General features: G+C 37.7%; 2 protein-coding genes across 4 annotated transcripts in view; one reads left to right on the top strand and one right to left on the bottom strand.

The window, feature by feature from the left end:
- LOC131433181 (mobility group protein 1A-like) overlaps nucleotides 1-20,574 on the top strand; it is a 74,790-nt gene that overhangs the window by 48,203 nt on the left and 6,013 nt on the right. Inside the window, exon 1 of one of the 3 annotated variants that reach the window (XM_058600061.1) lies at nucleotides 4,077-4,221. The exons of the other annotated variants lie outside the window; for them this stretch is intronic. The gene's annotated coding sequence lies outside the window, so the exon portion shown is untranslated. Of the gene's footprint in view, nucleotides 1-4,076; nucleotides 4,222-20,574 lie in introns of those variants that run through there. 3 annotated transcript variants of the gene reach the window in all.
- On the bottom strand, nucleotides 862-1,579 carry LOC131433180 (probable prefoldin subunit 6). Its single transcript, XM_058600059.1, has 3 exons — nucleotides 1,391-1,579; nucleotides 1,237-1,337; nucleotides 862-1,180 (listed from the first exon to the last, which is right to left on the bottom strand). Exons 1-3 carry the CDS (start codon nucleotides 1,461-1,463, stop codon nucleotides 971-973), a joined length of 384 nt encoding a protein of 127 aa, XP_058456042.1. The 5' UTR covers nucleotides 1,464-1,579; the 3' UTR covers nucleotides 862-970.

Here is a 20,574-nt window from a genome sequence, read left to right as displayed (position 1 = left end):
AATATTAATGTGCGACCCAGAGCTCTCCGCAACAGTGCTTTTCTTCGACTTCCTATACGACGTACCAACTATGGCGCAAACGGTTCTATTATTGGTTTACAGAGATCGTTCAACCGCGTTTCATCTGGGTATGATTTTAATGTGTCACGAAGCAGAATACGTACAAATTTTCTGAATATTATTAGGAATTATCATTAGGACCAAATTGTGTCTGTTGATTGTAAATAAATAAATAAATATGATTATTTTCTAGTGCTTTTTGCAGGATTGCTTCGAAGGGGAACCCTTTAAATTATTTGGAAGGAAATCATTCTGCTGTTAAAGGCAAACAAAATGTAGGATTTTAACGAAGACAAGCGTAAGTTGAAATAACATCGGTTTTTCAACAGTCATGTTTCTAAATTCAAATCACTACAAATGTTACGATTGACTAAAGTTAATCCGAATTGATTTTTCAAGTTCAATTCCTATGAAATTGTTAGTCAACAGATCTATTGAAACAAACTAATCTAAAATATATATTTTCGTAGTTCCAAGTAACAATATTTGCTATATTAAGCCAGATTTTACTTTGTCACTATTCCAATTAAAGAAATAAATTGCGTGAAATTCAAAATTAATACCTTTTACAATATTATTCTCTGTGCGTATTTGCGAAGTTCGGCGAACAATTCACCCCTATTATGGATTTAGATCGATAGTCAAATTTTCATTCTAATTTCGATCCACTGATGTTTTTGTATGGAAAACTCGAACTTGGTCGAAATACAGAATGCAAATTTTGCACTCGATCGAAGCACAAAGTCGTGATTATTTACCTGGGGTTGACGAATGTAAAAATACAATATTTATTCAGTTAGCTTCGATTAAGTGTAATACTCATACCAAAGTTTATTCAATTTCAGGTTGCAAATTTTCGCTGCACTTACAAATGATACAAGCTTCAAATAAGGATTCCCTGACGAATAAGTTACGGTTTTGTTAGAGCAATTTGACTTTGATACTGACGTTGTAGCTTTTGTAAATTTGCTCTGTACTTATCCTGTTTCTGTTCAAGACTAGAAATATTATCTGTACATTTTTTCAGCTCCTTATTTATATATTCGATTCGCTTGGCCACATTTTGCTTACTCTCCTCCAGTTCCTGTTTCACCAAAACAGGGCCGTAAAGTTTATACACCTAGCAAAAAGCAAACACTCTTCATAAATCGTTTTTAAGACAGAATTGAGCATTACCGTGTTTATTGGCTTTAGGAGTTGCAGTTCCTCTAAAACGTTCTTATTCTCATTGTACTGACCATCAAGAAGTTGTTGTTGTTGAACAAGTTTATTGAATTCTGAAAGATTTAACTTTAAACTGATTTTGAATTGCCTAAGAGAAAATAATTACCTTTCTGGGCATCTTTGTAGTTTTTCAATTCGGATTCAAGCTTACGTTGAAGCACAGCAGTTTCCTTGTCCATAGTTGTCTAAGGATTAAATCGATGAACTTGTTTTGAAGGATGAAAGTATGAATTTTCCAATATTTGGTCTACTATAATGATGATCTCAAACAATACATTTGGTTTTTGCTCGTGATTTTAGATGTCAATTTGGATTAGGGATGCCATCCATATAATTTTTTTCCGAATTCTTGTTACCCGCTTGAATGTGCTTGGTAGAATTTCCCCCAGACACCTGGCAGCGTCTGTCAGAAGGTTTTGCCGGAACGATGGCAGAATTCCGGCGAGAGTCTGGTACAATGCAAAAAACGTTTCCGGCCAGAGATGTCATTTATAGAGATTTATCTGAATTATACAGATTTTACAACCTCATACAGATCTAATACAGAATACAGATTTTATACAGATTCCCTAAATTTAATACAGATTTATACAGATTTCACAAGAAGTTATAAAGAAAAATTAAACTGTTTTCGTCTGAGCTATCTTTTAGTATTTGATTGCAGTAACGAGATGAAAGTTTATTATTCAAAGGACAAATCACAAATTAAAGTCAAAATTGGTGTGCACATATTTGATGATCAACACAAAAAAAACATTTAGACAGAGTGAGCACGAGAAAGTAGAGCCAAACTTGGTACTGACCAAAGCAAGTAATGCACTTACAGTAAATTAAAAGTACCTTGTCAGATGGAAAGCTGAGCAGATTTATCGCTTGCACTCTAACAGGACCCCTTTGGCTAGCTGAATTAGCAGGGCCCTTTGGCTTGCTGACATTAGCAGACCAAAAGAGGTAAGCATATCTTTCTGCTGGTCTGGTATTTAATTATCGTTGAAAATACATTCATATTAAATTTTGTCTTTACATATTTTTGTGAACTACGAAGATATGAAAAATAAATGCTCATTGAAAATCTTATTCTTTAACCATAATCTGTTGAGATAGCGTTCAACCAAAAACAAATTATTTATTTAATATTTAATAATAAATACAAATAATAATTTAAATTGTTATTTGTGTTTGGTTCAACATCATTTCATTTTAGATATTCCATTTTATTAGTGAATACAGATAAATACAGATTTTTTATACAGGGTAATAGTATGTTCACATTAGCGCTGATATCAAGTGATATATGGATATACTTGATATCCGATGATATCATGTGCGATATCACTTGATATCCCATACAATTTTATGTCAACGCGTATCACCATTTTAGCATGATATCCGAGATATTATGTACGATATCATGTCGAGTTGTCAAAAATCGCAACTAGCAACACGGATAATGGCATTGAACGCACTCATTTATGAACGTCACTTTGAGAGTGACAATAAACAATCATTATAATTTTGATTTCCTCATTGAATATTGGCGTTGTGAGACCGATATATGCGAGACTTCAATTATTGATTGAATTGTAGGAGAGAAAAACAATATTATTGATCTTACTCCTAATGGGAACATTCAATATGACAACTTGATTGTCAAACGATATCATTTCGATCATATGTGAACACTTCGACATGATATGCATATCATCTCGGTATATCAAGTGATATCAGCGCTAATGTGAACATGGTATAATACAGATTTTCTCTGAAAATATCTGGCATCCCTGTTTCCGGCAGAAAATTTCGCCTATCGGTTATTAACGGTTCTGTTTCTGCCGGATTTTTGCCATACATGACTACCAGGAATCGGTTTTTTATTTTTGGCGCCTTTGGTTATTTTGGTTGACAGTTTTTCATTATAAGTTTCAATGAAGGGCAGTAACATAGCTTTTGCACTACCAAACATTATATATAAAGCTTCTTCTCTCAATGTACCAGCATTTTCATCTCAACTACCTGGTCTCAAGACTCGTTCTCATTTTTTGGATGTACATGAATGTTTCGACTAATAATTTTAATAAATCTAAGAATTGATTTATCTTTAAAAGATTTGCAATTTCTTTTACTTTTCCTCTAAAAGAATTTCGCCTATTTTCGATTTGTTTACTTCTATGCTCCCTGTGTGAGTTAAGCCCTCGAGCATTTTTCGTGAAATTGGTTGGTTTCCGCGACTAAGGCTAATCTGGTAATTTTACTGTCTCGTTTACTGTTTCCAGTAATAAAAAGTTACCATCTAAAAAACGAACATAAACAGTTTCGTCCTTCCTCTTTAGAAATTGAATCAAATACAAATTATTTGTATTTGATATATATATATATATATATATATATATATATATATATATATATATATATATATATATATATATATATATATATATATATATATATATATATAAACTCGATTTGTTTACTTTTGTAAGATTCGCCCTTCTATGAAAAAGAGCTGAAATCTATTGATCAATTGTACGTCTCTGTGACACATACCGATGTAGTATATACGAATCTTGCGGCATACTTAGCTTTGTCGAAGCGCATCGATCCGATTATCTGACCGATTAGAGAACCTTGCTCGAGGATCAGTATTGGTATTATTACCAATGATGAAATCTCAATACAAATTTGGAATGTCATTATCTAGTAATCATTGAAGAATGATTTTCAGTGTAGTTGTTTTTTCGAGACTTTTTCAACCCTGCTTGAGGAAATTTTTAAATTTTACTTGGCATCTCTGTTTATTTCCTATTGTTCTAAAAGTCTAAAATATATTACGAGGAGGGACAAGTACCATTTTGTTCCACCAGCATTTGATTTAAGTAAAAGTTGTTTTATTCGGGTTATTTCACCTGTAGTGCTTTAGAAAAATCGACCATTTTTAAGGTAAGTGTTTTTGTATCTGTTTTTGTAATTGTAATGTTGTGATACTATATATTTTATGATATATGTGAAAAGCGTGTATGCGTGTATTTTGTACAATTCCGAATTTTGCTTCTGAAATTCGGAATTAGAAACAACAACGCTAAAGAGGATGATGTTTGTTACTTTATAGAGGTCTTTACACGAGAATTATTAATATTATTTTCAATGATTACTAAGTTATGGCATTCCAAATTTGTATGGAGAATTCATCATTATTGCCCTTACACGTTCATTAAAATTTACATTACTGGGTAATAATGACAATCCTGGTCCTTGTGTAAGATCCCTAAGATATTTAAATATTTTGTAACAAACGAGTCCATTCGAATTTATTCGAGCTAAAACGAGAATGGTTTATTCGTATTCTTTCGAAAGTTTCCCTTCGTCGTATGGTCGATACGAACGTAAACAATAGCGGCCCTTACACGATCATTAAAAGTGTCATTACTAAGTAATGACACTTCTGCTCAAACGCTCGTCATTACTGCATTACTGTACATCATTACTTTTTAGCATTACACGTTCATTATTAATGATGGCAATATATCGATAGTCCCACGACAAAAGGGCCTAACTGCAAATGAGAGCCTCTCGCGGTTTACTTTCTCTTGATTATTAAAAAGCCATTACTACAATTTCGTGAAAGTTTCCAATATAAATCAAAAGCTTGTGGTTTTAACTTGAAAGTCTTGCGAACAGTAAGACGTCAAACATAAAATTAATCCGGTAAATCGCGAAAGAAAAAGTAAACAAAGAGAAGCTGTCATTTGCAGTTAGGTCCTTTTGTCGTGGGACTATCGATATGTTAGGTTTGATGTTTTAATATTACTACACTGATAAAAATGTACATGATCGATTCATATGTAAATTGCACTTCATTTTACTATGCTTTTTCATTCCAATACATAACCAAAGAAATTTGTTTTAAGGTTCCATGTGCAAATTTACTAAGATGCAAGATTAGATTATTTTTCATATAGCTTTGATGTATTTATCCTTTGGATGTGGTGTGTTTTGCTATTCAATCGAACTACATGTGTAAAACACTTCATATTATAGTGGCAATGAGTACTGAAAATATGTATGTGCAAAACACTTGATTCGGTCACCCGTATTTCAATTGAAATCTATATGGAAAACAATGTGACATTCATATAGTAGCTTTCAAACGAGCATAAGTTTGTTAAAATCGGTTCAGCCATCTCTGAGAAAATTGAGTGCGTTAAAATAGCTTCGAAAAGTGTGCAAACACATGCACACACACAGACATTTTCGATCTCGTCGAACTGAGTCGAATGGTATATAACACTATGGGTCTCCGATGCTCCGTTCGAAAGTCGGTTTTTCCAGCAATTCTAATACCTTTCTATAGAGAAAGGCAAAAATACTTATTTGTTTGATAAATAAATATTTTTTCTATGTAGCGGACTGCCCAGATCAACCAATATAACCAATTAATAATTTTATTAAATCATTAAAATAATGAAGCAGAAATAATAAACTATCAAACCGCGCGTGAAATCTGTTGACTTTTGGTGATTTAAAATGATTTTATAAAAACTTTAAAAATATGTTACTACAATGAATGAACTATTTTGTCTAAATCCTATTTACTCGTTTATTTTGTAGCAGGTAATTTCATTTAGAAAAAAATAGGGAAGTTTTTATTCATTACGCGATAGTATTTCAAATTTTCATTCACGGATAAGAACTGTAAATCAAGACTTTTCGGGACTTCAGTGTCGGATATTGTTGAAACGTTCACTCGGGAAGTCAGTGAGTTTAGTGGTGCATCCGAGCATCTTGAAAACGGAACATACTGAGTCGCGCGCGAATAATACCAATACTTAAATTTTTACTAACAAATATCTTTCTCCCGTGACACTAGTGGAGTGCGCAGTAGTAAATACGGCTAGTAGTTGGACTAACATCCCTTCCCATTCCTTAGACGATCTACGTTCGAGCCTGGCCGGCACCGATACTGGTCAATGAATTCTGGGGTTACCAGATGTCCATTGAAGGATGATTTACCAGTCCCAGGTCGAATCATCTAGAAATTCCCTGTACAATTTCAGCTAATCCCGATCAGTAACGGACGTGGCAACCAGGGGTGGTCGGTAAAGCTCAAGCTCCGCATTTAATCCTATTCTTATCCATGGCCCAATCTTGCCACACAACAATGGGCACATTACTGCGCGTAATGTCACGACGTATGTCAGTCTGCCGGATGAAACTTTTTGGGATCGATGCGATACTCTAACGCGGTTTGCAATATTGTTTGCCCGGTCTGCCAGTTTCTGAATTGTGCAAGAATATCTTCGGCTTAGCTGCCTTGTTCACAATCAACCAAATTAAAATCATTCCTAAATTTTTTAAATGAAATTAGAAAAATATATATATATTAAAGGTATTTTGTTTTTGATAACAAGCAATAGAGGGACACTTTCAGTCATTTTAATGTTGGAAAGCTCCGTACCGTAGGTGTTGATTTCCAACCAGTTCCGTTCAGCGACGGTGCCATGCTTCAAGCTGGTTGGTTGTTAGAGGTAAATTTTCTTTAACTGCCCTGTAATTTGACCAAAGCACTGGGTGAAACATCGGCCGTTTGTTTTTATTGCGTCCTAAAACATATTTAATTTCAAAATAAAAAAAATATTTTAGAAATTCTTCCAGCTCTGTAGGAATATCCACTTCAATGGATTTATACGCCTCCTGTATACGAGAATGTGGAAGAAATGATAGTGCCTAGAATATCAACGGTATAAAAAAAATATTGAGTTTGTTTAAATTTGTACAGTCATTTTTATAGTAACATCTTTGGCGTATAGGTTTTTTAAACCTCGTAAGTTGAGATGTTTGATGATGTTTTGAGCCTCGGTGAATATTTCTTTTACGACATTTACTACAGTCTTTTCAAAGTCAGATATAATAAATTTAGGCTCAAGCACTATTTCAGCTTTCTGGCAAACATCAATGAAAGCTTCGAACGCATATGTATATGTTTCTTGATTTTTGTTACTTAATAATATAAATACAAGCGACACAACGGATTCAACATCTTCATAACATATTGACTCATGAATGGAATACATTTGCGCTAACTCCAAAGGAGCGGTTGCAAATGTTCCATCCACAAGCCAATATCTCGAAATTGGCCGAATGCTGCAAATTAGCTGCTGTTGCAAAAAATATAAAGTGGCATTCATCATAACGGACATACTTTTTGAGGAAAAGCTGCCCATTCATAGTTTTCTTCAGTTCTTCCCAGTAAACGAATACGAATAATTAAACCCCTTTGTCTCGCAATAATAATTTTCCCCAAATTTCTTTTTGATGGCCACAGTCTGCATTATTGGAGGATGCAGAGACGATACCTCCCGGATAATCTTCGCAGGAACATTCGCGGACTCCCTGGATTTCCGTTTGAGGTGGGCAGAACTTAATCGTGAATATCTCGACTTGTATTAATGGTAGCAACATAATTCTTTCACCATTTCATCAAAAATATGATCAGGAATTCAGGATAATATTTTGAACAGTGTGCGATAACCACAAACAACTCAAAAATTAAGTTTTCTTAAAATTTGAAAACAACGCGGAAAACACCTTACTTTCGCTTGGGTTTTTCGCGCAAGGACGACGATTTTGAGGTAGTCAGGCACATATCTTCAACTGAATGCGTATAAAAGGGGAACCGTGGTCGAAAATCGATCATTTCTTTTCGTGCGTTCGATGGAAGCAGACGTCGTGGGAGTGGAATCATCAACCAGCAGCGACGGACCAAATTGAGTTCCTCAATTTGGTCCTTGTGAATGCTAGAACCGAATCCCTATAGCATATTGATAATTTCTTTCAATAAATTATGCAAATCCGAAATGAAATAATCGACAATAAAATTCTGTATGCGGCTATTTTTATAGCCGTTAGGACCGCCCATTAGTAAAAAAGCTGCAAACGAAATCACATAAAAGGAAATCTCTTAACAAAAATTCAATCAGTTTGGATTCAATCGCCACTGCGAGCAGATGTGTTTTGTGTCGTCTGCACGCTTTCGACAAGAGCGATTACGTCACAGCTGCCAGTCATTAGCAGTGGGAAAAAAACAACGGTGGAGAGCATTGCACAATATCAGCCGTTCTAATGGCTCTAAAAGTTTTCTAAAGAACTATTAGGATTTGTTGTTCGCAAATCGTAGGGAAATATCCTCAGTTTACTGCAAATCAAGAACAGTTTGCTTAGATTTGTGCACTTTTCGCTGTGTGAAATTCACAGTAATCGAGATCAAGTGAAGCCTTTTTTTGCGAAAAATGTTCCAGAGTATAATGTCGTAGAGAATTACGCAATTTGACTCTTCTGAATGCTGGAAACGAATCCCTACAGCATATTGATAGTTTCTTTCAATAAAATATGCAAATCCGAAATGAAATAATCGACATTAAAATTCTGTATGCGGCTATTTTTATAGCCGTTAGGACCGCCCATTAGTGAAAAAGCTACAAACGAAATCAGGTAGAAACAAGCCTCTCAACAAAACTTGAATCAGTTTGGATTGTATCGCCACTGCGAGCAGATGTGTTTTGTGTCGTCTGCACGCTTTCGACAAGAGCGATTACGTCACAGCTGCCAGTCATTAGCATTGGGAAAAAAAAACAACGGTGGAGAGCATTGCACAATATCAGCCGTTCTAATGGCTCTAAAAGTTTTCTAAAGAACTATTAGGATTTGTTGTTCGCAAATCGTAGGGAAATATCCTCAGTTTACTGCAAATCAAGAACAGTTTGCTTAGATTTGTGCACTTTTCGCTGTGTGAAATTCACAGTAATCGAGATCAAGTGAAGCCTTTTTTTGCGAAAAATGTTCCAGAGTTTAATGTCGTAGAGAATTACGCAATTTGACTCTTCTGAATGCTGGAAACGAATCCCTACAGCATATTGATAGTTTCTTTCAATAAAATATGCAAATCCGAAATGAAATAATCGACATTAAAATTCTGTATGCGGCTATTTTTATAGCCGTTAGGACCGCCCATTAGTGAAAAAGCTACAAACGAAATCAGGTAGAAACAAGCCTCTCAATAAAACTTGAATCAGTTTGGATTGTATCGCCACTGCGAGTAGATGTGTTTTGTGTCGTCTGCACGCTTTCGACAAGAGCGATTACGTCACAGCTGCCAGTCATTAGCATTGGAAAAAAAAACAACGATGGAGAGCATTGCACAATATCAGCCGTTCTAATGGCTCTAAAAGTTTTCTAAAGAACTATTAGGATTTGTTGTTTGCAAATCGTAGGGAAATATCCTCAGTTTACTGCAAATCAAGAATAGTTTGCTTAGATATGTGCACTTTTCGCTGTGTGAAATTCACAGTAATCGAGATCAAGTGAAGCTTTCTTTGTTTTTGCGAAAAATGTGAAAAAGGGGAATGCGTGCATAATTCATACAATTGATATTCGGAAGTGTTAAGGAACATGTCAGTTGTTTTCGTATTCACGACATCCAGTTATGTCTCTGACATTACCCACCCGCCTTTTTTTAGGTGGGAATGAAATCTTCCAACTATACTAAATGTTAGAATTCTTACCAAGTACTTTGTACCACAATCATAACACAGCACTTTACAACGCTTAAAACCGGTGAAAATCAGATCAGCGAAAAAAAACTAACAAAGTTGATCACGAAAGACAGTTGTTGGTAGAGGAAAAATACAAAAAAATATGGTATCTCATCACCTAAACAATAACAAACTTCACTGCGGGATGCCAGATATAAATAAATATCTTTTCTGCTCAAGTAAATGAAATTAATTTTTTATAACTAATATGTAGTTCAATTATAGACAACAAGTGGATTACTGCTAAAAATGTAACTTCGTGAAAAAATTGAACAATATCTTGAAACACTCATTCGCCATCATATATATTTCGGCCTGTTATGCTTCGGCTTTGCCGAAATTTCGGCTTTATGTGGTATTTATGTTTTAGCCCTCAGGGTACGGACTATAAAAAAGTTACGTTCAGTACGGACAGGGTTAGCCTAACCCGGCGACTTTGATTGGGTGTATATCGAGCTGTACTTTGTCAATTTGAATAATTTTTTTTTATTTTGTGTGAAATTGTCTCAAAAATATAATAGAGTTATCAGATTAATCATTTAACTGACTGAAAAAAAATTATAATGAAAAATATTAACGGGTCTTGAATTTTTTTTGTAAAAAACGTTTTTTTTTTTCAAAATGCTGTAACTTTTTGAAAAAAAAAATATTAACAATGTATAACTCGCATTTGAATGGTAAAAAGTAGTTCTTACAAATGTCCATAACGGTTTTTTGATTTATTCCAAAAACTATATTTTTTTTGAAAAATGAAAATACGCGTTTTTTCGAGTTAGCGAAAAAACGTTGTTTCGTTGATTTATGATGATAAAGGTTAAAATTAATTACTTTGAGCGTAAAAAAGTTGTTTTTCAGCAGCTGTTTCTTCTTCGCCTGACAATGGCTCTCCTTCAGATTCTGCGTCTGTTTCAGAATCGTGAGAACTTTCCTCTTCCGCACCTACGGCGACATCGGTGTCACTGTCATTCTCTGTAACGCTGTCCTCCTCGTTTTCCTTGTACAACTCCTCCAAAGCAGCAACGCTTCGAGTGATTCGACGCGTTGCCATGTTTTTAATGTGTGTTCTTTAACAAAAAATTACAAGAAACAAAATTTAATGAGTTATAATTCACTACGAGCAGCAAAGATTTCGATATAAGACGTACGTTCAAGTGATTGAGATCTACTACAATACTTTGCTTACACCATGTACAACGCGTTATTTTGAGGTTAGAATCTACAAAATTAAGTAAAGAGTACGTCTTCTTACTTACCTTTTTATTCCTCAGCGGCAAACAGACGAAAATTAAAACTTAATTTTTTTGAAAATTTTGGATTTTGTAACGTTTGATACGGACTGGGTGTACCACACCCGAGCACAATGTTTATATGTGTCTAGCTCGGACACAAAGCGGAGACTGACTCTGCCGCTTGGGCCTCTAATAGTGTGTACCTATAAGTTTTTTCCCCCCCTGGTCCGGACCCCCCTCGCCGACTTCTCTTCGTATGGCGCTTCTTTCAAATTTCGCTCGGGTTACGGTAACCCAGTCCGTACCCTGAGGGTTAAGAAAAAAGGGGCAATGAACAAAAATCTCTTCTGTTAAAAACTATACTTAGAATCAACACCATTTTTTTGTCTGTCTATGTTTTCGTTAGTAAATTGAATTATAGCTATTTTGCATAATGTGACAGTTATGCCTAGAAATGTACAAAAATAGGCGAAATTCTATGCTTATCAGTCCAATCGTGATTCCACTACGCAACAGAAATGCATGGTCTGTAAATTTCTTATAAAGTGTTGCAGACGTTTTTTTGTTGCAGATTTTTTGCAGACTTGAAAATCGAGTTTTCGCAGACTTCGAAAACTCAAAAAATTAAGCTTATTTAATCGAACATGCAACATATGCAATTATCTTTCGAAACATATACAAAGTTTTCAATGTTAAAATGATCATACAATTTTGTTCGAACTCGCTTCGACCGTCGAAGTTTCTGTTGGGTTGGGCAGATTCCTGCCTCATGTTGTTTCCTTTTAGTTCCTGGAACTCGATCGTCCTCAGGGAATCCGCAAAATCCTCCTCATCGACAATATCTTCTGCATATATCCCTTTGATCCATCCTAAACCAAAGTGGAAATCACCACGTTTGGCCAAACATTTCGCTCGCTAGCTCTAACAACCCGAAGGTGATGATGATGCGCCATAATTTCGACGCTTCCAATGAATATCAGAACACTGTCCTGTCTCACTTCTAAACCGCCAACAAAGTTATCTTGAGTGGAATCAGCGTGTAAAAATTTTTCCACTAGCGTTTCCTTTTTTTGTCTTAACAATTCAAATCCATCAATCAACTGAAATTTTCTATTCTGGTTTTCGATATCACAGCCAAACGAGCTGGAACAACGCTATCAAACCTTTATGAAGAAGAAAAACCTGTTTTAATCCTTTCACAAAATTGCCCCAAAACTATAGCCACCGGCAGTATAATCACAGACTAACAGACAGGACACTCAAATTAGATTCTTCAATCATTTTAACGGTCATTTTGAATATTCCTTTATTTGGGACAGTACTCACATGTGTCATGATGGCGCCACGTAACCCTATCAAAAACATCCTGTCTGTCATCTAGACTGTGTTTATTTTTTTCATTTACCAACAGAGTTGCCATTCATACAGAATTACCTGTAATGTTTTGATTTGTATACGTCCATGTGAATTTCATGCAGGATACAGATTTAATGCATATTGCCAAAACTATATACATAATTTTGCCTACTTCTCATCCTCCAACGCAATACAAAATCGAACCCGCTTTGTTACAATATTTACTTGCTTCTGGTCTGCCGCCACTTAATTTCGGGTGAAAACTACCAACACAATAAAAAATAGTCTAGATGAACAACGTTGAGTCAAATAAATGGTTACCTTCTAACATCGCGAAAAAGTTAAATATATTATCAACATAATCCAATAATTTATTGTGACGATTTATTTTCAAATATTTTGATGAAATCAGGCAACCCTGCAAGCAGCTGATCGGTGTTGACAAACGAGGGGAAACCAACTAGTAAAAAAAAACTTTTACATAACACAAGGGGTGTACAGATAGTAAATAGTTCGCGCAGTACAATATAGGTGGAACTAGTGCATCACGAAAAATTATTTTTATAAGAAATTACTCATACTGTCATGTCTGTTAGTCTGTGGTATAATTATACATATATTTTTAATTGTTCTACACTGTTCACCACCGCTAGTTACTTTTCACTCGTTGCCAGTTATAAAGTTCGAAGAAATAGAAAAAAGTAGCTGTTCACGGTTAGGCAGTTCAAATGCAAGAGAGCCAGCTCACAAGTTTTATTTAGTGTCAGACCTGAATCTCTCAACATATTCTCTTCGATAAATGATCGATGTGATATTTCGTTAAAATACACTCTAAACTCAAGATACAAATAATATAACCGCTTTATTACTGCCCATCGAAGAGGATATTTGTGTAAGAATCAACAAAGTATATCATCATTCGTAACCGAATGTTCGAAGTGAGCACACGCGTTTTTTTAACAATCGACATCGGTAAGACGAAGGTGCCTATCACAGCAGAGGCTGTAGTATAGGCATTAAATAAAAGTGATAAAAAGTAGCATCCCCGCAAGTGAGTTCTGTCTGTGCACCGGTTTTGTATCGGTATCAACAGTAGACGCTATTGTGCTATCCTCGGGCAGCAGTTATTTCTATTGTTTGCTACCCGCATCGCAGCAGCCAAATCCTGAGTCAAGGTCACGCTGAAGCACAACGAAGGAGTGAAGGAGCAACTCACCTAACAGCTTACCGTGACATACTGTTAAGTATTTTCTCAAACTTTTTCTTTCAACTTTTACTATTCATATATTTTCTTTTCATTTTATTTCTTTCTTTCTCATTTCAAGACTTCTTTACTCCCGCACTTTAAATATGAATATTGATGACAGTGGGGGTGTCTCGGAGGAGGGCGAAGCTGAACGAATGAACGAAGAACATTTAGAGGCTGAGTTTGCTTCCGAGATGCCATCTACCCCTCCTATACCATCTCCCCCTCCGATACCATCTCCCTCTCCGATGCCATCTCCCTCTCCGATGCCTCCATCTCCCTCTAAGATATTGCCTGCCCGCCAAAAAGTTTACCAAGACGATGGCTCGGGGGGTCCGTGGGTGGTATACTTCCGGCCCAAATTAAAGTCTCTCAGAGTTTTAAATATTGCTCGGGACCTGGAAAAACATTACTCGGCAATAAAAACAATAGATAAGGTTTCGCCAAACAAGTTACGCGTTGTTGTGTCCGACCTGAAGCAAGCAAACGCGATTGCTACCAGCGAGTTGTTCACGAAGGAGTACCGCGTGTACGTCCCGTCTCATGTGGTGGAGATCGACGGTGTGGTCCGTGACGAAAGTCGGACAATCGAAGATCTGATGAAGGACGGGGTAGGCCGTTTCAAAAACCCCGACCTTCATCCAGTGAAAATTTTGGAGTGCAAGCAATTGCACTCCAAATCGATAGATGGTAAATTTTACCAATCGGACTCATTTCGCGTGACTTTTGCCGGATCTGCACTTCCAAATTACTTGGTAGTGAGTGGAGTTCGTCTACCTGTTCGGCTGTATGTACCGCGGGTAATGCATTGTACAAGCTGCAAACAGTTAGGTCATACGGCAACCTATTGTTGCAACAAACTGCGATGCGGCAAATGCGGAGAGGCCCATGAGGACGATCTCTGCAGAAGAGCAGTGGAAAAGTGTTGCTACTGCGGGGAGAATCCTCATGATCTTTCGGTGTGCCCTACGTACATACAGCGTGCGGAGAAATTGAAGCGATCCGTGAAAGAACGTTCCAAACGTTCTTATGCGGAAATCTTAAAAAGAACCACTCCATCGACCCCTGAGAACCCGTTTGCAATCTTGCCAGTTGAAGAGGATACCTCTGACGACCCAGGCGAAGGACCTTCCTACACACAGGTTGAAGGAAGCAGGAAAAGACAAAATCTGGCTTCTCCCAAGCTTCCTCGTAAAGGCCTCAGACTGTCCTCTTCGTCACAAAAGAACCAAACGGAAACAAAAAGTGCTGACTCAAAACCGAAGCAAACACCTCCTGGGTTCAAAAAACTTAGGGATGATAAGGAGTACCCAGTACTTCCTGGGGCATCAAAAAACCCGAATGACCCCAAAGCACAACCAGAAAATCCAACAAACGCTGGATTATTGAAATTTTCTGATATCGTGGACTGGATATTAACAGCCTTCAATATTACTGATCCTCTGAAAAGCTTCCTAACTGCTCTACTGCCAACAGTAAGGACATTTTTAAAACAGTTGACTGAACAATGGCCCCTCCTTGCAGCGATCGTATCTTTTGATGGATAATTTACCACTGAGAATCGAAGATATGATCATTGTGCTTCAGTGGAATCGCAGAAGTATCATCCCAAAACTTGATTCTTTCAAACACTTAATACATACTCATAATTGCGATGTATTCTCCTTGAGTGAAACTTGGCTTACTTCTAACATCAACCTCGACTTCCATAATTTTAACATAATCCGCCTGGACCGAGAAGACTCTTATGGAGGGGTACTTTTAGGGATTAAAAAGTGCTATTCATTTTATCGTATTAACCTCCCCATCGACACCGGGAATTGAAGTTGTTGCTTGCCAAATTAATATTAAAGGCAAAGATCTATGTATAGCTTCTATCTACATTCCTCCCAGAGTCTCGATAGGGCATCGTCGGCTTGCAGACATCATAGAACTTCTTCCTTCACCGCGGCTGGTTTTAGGGGACTTTAACTCGCATGGTACAGGATGGGGCTGCTTATATGATGATAATCGTTCTTCGTTAATCCAAGATCTGTGTGACAACTTCAATTTGACAATTCTAAACACGGGAGAAATGACACGGAACCCTAGACCGCCAGCACAACCAAGTGCGCTGGATTTATCCCTTTGCTCGACTTCGCTACAGTTAGATTGCAAGTGGAAGGTAATCTGTGATCCTCACGGTAGCGATCACTTGCCGATCATAGTTTCTATCACCAACCGTGGAAGACCATCGGAAACAATCAATGTTTCGTACGATTTCACACGAAACATTGATTGGAAACGTTACGCGAGCTCGATATCTGAGAAACTAGAAACATCACAGGAGCTTCCTCCGGAGGAAGAGTATACATTTTTGGCTGGCTTGATTCTTGACACCGCAATTCAAGCTCAGACGAAACGAGTACCTAGCGCGCAAACTAGTATGCGTTCTCCCAACCCATGGTGGGACAAAGAGTGCTCAGAGCTGAAAACGAAAAAAGCTTCAGCCTTCATCTCGTTTAGAAAGAACGGAACTCCAGATAATTATCGGAAATACGCGGCGTTAGAATTTCAAATGAAAAGTCTTATTAAAGCTAAGAAACGCGGTTACTGGCGAAGGTTTGTTGACGGATTAACGAGAGAAACAGCAATGAGCACTCTTTGGAATACGGCCCGTCGCATGCGCAATCGAAATCACGCGAACGAAAGCGAGGAATATTCTAACCGCTGGATATTTGATTTCGCTAAGAAAGTATGTCCTGATTCTGTTCCGGAACAGAAGATATCCCGCGTCGCGACATTGAATACAAACGAAACACCGTTTTCGATGGTAGAGTTCTCACTTGCGCTCTTGTCGTGTAACAATAGAGCCCCGGGGTTAGACAGAATTAAATTCAACTTGTTGAAAAATCTGCCCGACTCTGCCAAAAGGCGCTTGCTGAATTTATTCAACAAGTTCCTCGAGGGTAATATTGTCCCACACGAATGGAGAGAAGTGAGAGTTATTACTATTCAAAAACCTGGAAAACCAGCCTCCGATCACAATTCGTATCGGCCGATTGCTATGCTTTCCTGTATCCGGAAATTGTTGGAGAAAATGATTCTCTTCCGTCTAGACAATTGGGTCGAAACAAATGGATTGCTTTCAGGTACACAATTTGGGTTCCGCAGGGGCAAAGGAACGAACGATTGTCTAGCGTTGCTCTCAACAGAAATTCAAATGGCATTTGCTCGTAAAGAACAAATGGCATCAGTTTTCCTCGACATCAAGGGGGCATTCGATTCAGTTTCCATTAACGTTCTATCTGAGAAGTTGCATCAGCATGGTCTTTCACCAGTTTTGAACAACTTTTTATATAATCTATTGTCCGAGAAACACATGCATTTTGAGCATGGTGATTTGACGACAAAGCGATTCAGTTACATGGGTCTTCCTCAGGGCTCATGCTTAAGCCCCCTTTTATACAACTTTTACGTAAATAACATTGATGAATGTATCAACACATCTTGCACGCTAAGACAACTTGCCGACGACAGTGTTGTGTCTATTATAGGACCCAAAGCTGCCGATCTCCAAGGACCATTGCAAGATACCCTCGACAACTTGTCGACATGGGCTTTTCAAATGGGTATCGAGTTCTCTACGGAGAAAACTGAGCTGGTTGTATTTTCAAGGAAGCGAGAACCTGCGCAATTACAGCTTCAACTAGGGGGTGAAACCATAGCTCAGGATTTCACATTTAAATATCTCGGGGTCTGGTTCGATTCCAAAGGTACCTGGGGATGTCACATTAGGTATTTGAAACGAAAATGCCTACAGAGAATCAATTTCCTTCGTACAATAACCGGAACTTGGTGGGGCTCTCACCCAGGAGACCTGATCAGGTTGTACAAAACGACGATATTGTCAGTAATGGAATATGGATGTTTCTGTTTCCGCTCCGCTACGAATATTCATTTCATTAAACTGGAAAGAATTCAGTATCGTTGTTTACGTATTGCCTTGGGTTGCATGCAATCAACCCATACGATGAGTCTTGAAGTGCTGGCGGGCGTCTTACCGTTGAAAAACAGGTTCTGGGATCTCTCATATCGACTGCTAATCCGATGCGACATTTTGAATCCGATGGTGATAGAAAACTTTGAAAAGCTCGTCGAGCTTAATTCACAAACCCGTTTTATGTCCTTGTATTTTGACTACATGGCTCAGAATATAAATCCTTCTTCGTTTGTTCCCAATCGTGTTCATTTTGTGGATACTTCTAATTCTACTGTGTTTTTCGACACATCCATGAAAGAGGAAATTCGTGGATTCCCGGATCCTGTACGCCCTCAAGAGATCCCAAAAATTTTTAATAATAAATTTAAAGAAGTCGACTGTAATAAAATGTTTTACACTGACGGATCATATCTAGACGGGTCCACTGGCTTCGGTATATTCAATGTAAATTTCACCGCTTCCTATAAACTCAGTGATCCAGCTTCAGTTTACGTCGCAGAACTAGCTGCAATTCAGTATACCCTTGAGATCATTGACACTCTGCCCACAGATCACTACTTCATTGTATAGGACAGTCTCAGTTCCATTGAGGCTCTCCGTTCAGTGAAGCCTGGAAAGCACTCACCGTATTTCCTGGGGAAAATACGGGAATAATTGAGTGCTTTATCTGCAAAATCATACCAGATTACCTTGGTTTGGGTCCCCTCACATTGTTCCATACGAGGCAATGAGAGGGCGGACTCGTTAGCCAAGGTGGGCGCACTAGAAGGTGATATCTATGAAAGACCAATCTGCTTCAATGAATTTTTCAGTTGCTGTCGTCAGAAAACTCTAGCCAGCTGGCAGAATACATGGAATAGTGGAACTCTGGGACGATGGTTACACTCAATAGTCCCACAGGTATCGACGAAAGCTTGGTTCCGGGGGTTAGACGTGAGCCGAGACTTTATTCGTGTAATGTCAAGGCTCATGTCTAATCATTATATGTTCAGCGCGCATTTCCGTCGTGTGGGGCTCGCTGAGAGTGGTGTCTGCGTTTGCGGTGAGGGTTATCATGACATCGAACATGTTGTTTGGACATGTGTCGAGTATTGTGATGCCAGGTCCCAACTCATGATTCCCTTCGGGCCCGAGGTATACCACCCTTCGTACCAGTCCGCGACGTCTTGGCAACTCGAAATCTTCCTTATATGACTCTCATCTATAACTTCCTGAAAACTATCAATGCTCAAATTTAGTGCTCTCCCTATCTCTTTCTCGTCTACAGCTCTACCGCACTCTTCTTTACGTTGCTGGAAGTATGGCCTGTGTAAACGATGCTTCGGAGCATGCATCTGCCTTGAACTGACTGAGTTGCTGGAAGCTACCCAAAAACGTCACATCAACGTCAGAACACACCAACGAAGCATCCCAATCCAGAATAATCTCTTCATTGCTACAAGCTGAAAAACATGAAGATTCATCGAACGCAAAATGTGTCTAAAAGATGTATGCCACAAACCAATGATGTATTCAAATTTCAATTCAATACTGTGTAGGTCCCACCCTCCCTATGTCCCCTTACTAACTGGGGAGTATGCCGCCCCGTAATACGGCATCCCTTTCTCTCCCCCTAACAACAAGACAATCGGCCACGTTAAGCTAAAGCAAATGAGCCTAATAAAAATTTTATTTGAAAAAAAAAAAAATAAAACAAAGTATATAAAAGGCCTTATACGCTTTCTTAATTCTCTCTGATGTAGTCCTTGAACGGGTTGAACTGCTGGTAATGAACGCACCCAAATAACGTAACCTGGTCGCCAGTACTAAGAATGCACACTTAAACCATATGCACACTTAAAACCATTTCTTGAGCTCGGCATAATAAAATGCCGAAACTGATCAGCAACACCTAAATTTGCTGATTGCTCAGTAATCAATACGCATGTTTCTGAACTCCGTTAAATGCATTCACTGATATTTCGGTAAAATGCTTCACTTTGCCGAAATTTGGCATAATTGCTTGCTGAATTTATCAATAAACAACAGATATGCCGACATCAGCAGAGACGTTTGCCGAGATTTCGGAATATGCGCTAGCTGTTGCCGAGATACAGCACGACAGCTGTCATTTATTGCCGCGTTACATTTTCGCTTCGCATTGCGCGATTATTTTCTGATGAAATTCTCGAGTGAAAAAATCGATAATCTTTGAAGAAACGTGGAACCACTTGCAAGTAAAAATATAATATAAATATAGTGACATGTTTCGCTTTATAAAAAGCGACTTTTTCAGATCACCTTATAAGGGAAAAACACCCAACACGGGGCTCAAAGAGTCCTCGAGACAAAACTTTGGGGGATATGCGAAAAAATAACCCAATGCATGGACAAATTCAATAGATCAAAGTAAGCTTATTTTTTGAACAATACCGTATGTGCATAATTAAATATTGAAAATTGTTGTATATTTATTTTTATTTTCATATTTCCAGCTCGACTCAAGCTGGCCGCATCCGGAAACGCCGCTTTTTATGCTACATGTTTTAAGGTAGAGGCTTTAAGCACTACTGGCAACAAATTTGTAAGCCTCCTTTAAGTGTTAATAAAATGAAGTTTTGATCCTGAATGGTGTGTTTATAATTTTTAGAAATTACAAACAAAATTAATTGACTACACACTTAAAACCATTTCTTGAGCTCGGCATAATAAAATGCCGAAACTGATCAGCAACACGTAAATTTGCTGATTGCTCAGTAATCAATACGCATGTTTCTGAACTTCGTTAAATGCATTCACTGATATTTCGGTAAAATGCATCACTTTGCCGAAATTTGGCATAATTGCTTGCTGAATTTATCAGTAAACAACAGATATGCCGACATCAGCAGAGACGTTTGCCGAGATTTCGGA

The sequence above is a fragment of the Malaya genurostris genome, chromosome 2, assembly GCF_030247185.1.
Source record: "Malaya genurostris strain Urasoe2022 chromosome 2, Malgen_1.1, whole genome shotgun sequence".
NCBI lineage: Eukaryota > Metazoa > Arthropoda > Insecta > Diptera > Culicidae > Malaya > Malaya genurostris.
This window is presented reverse-complemented; position numbering and strand designations above follow the sequence as displayed.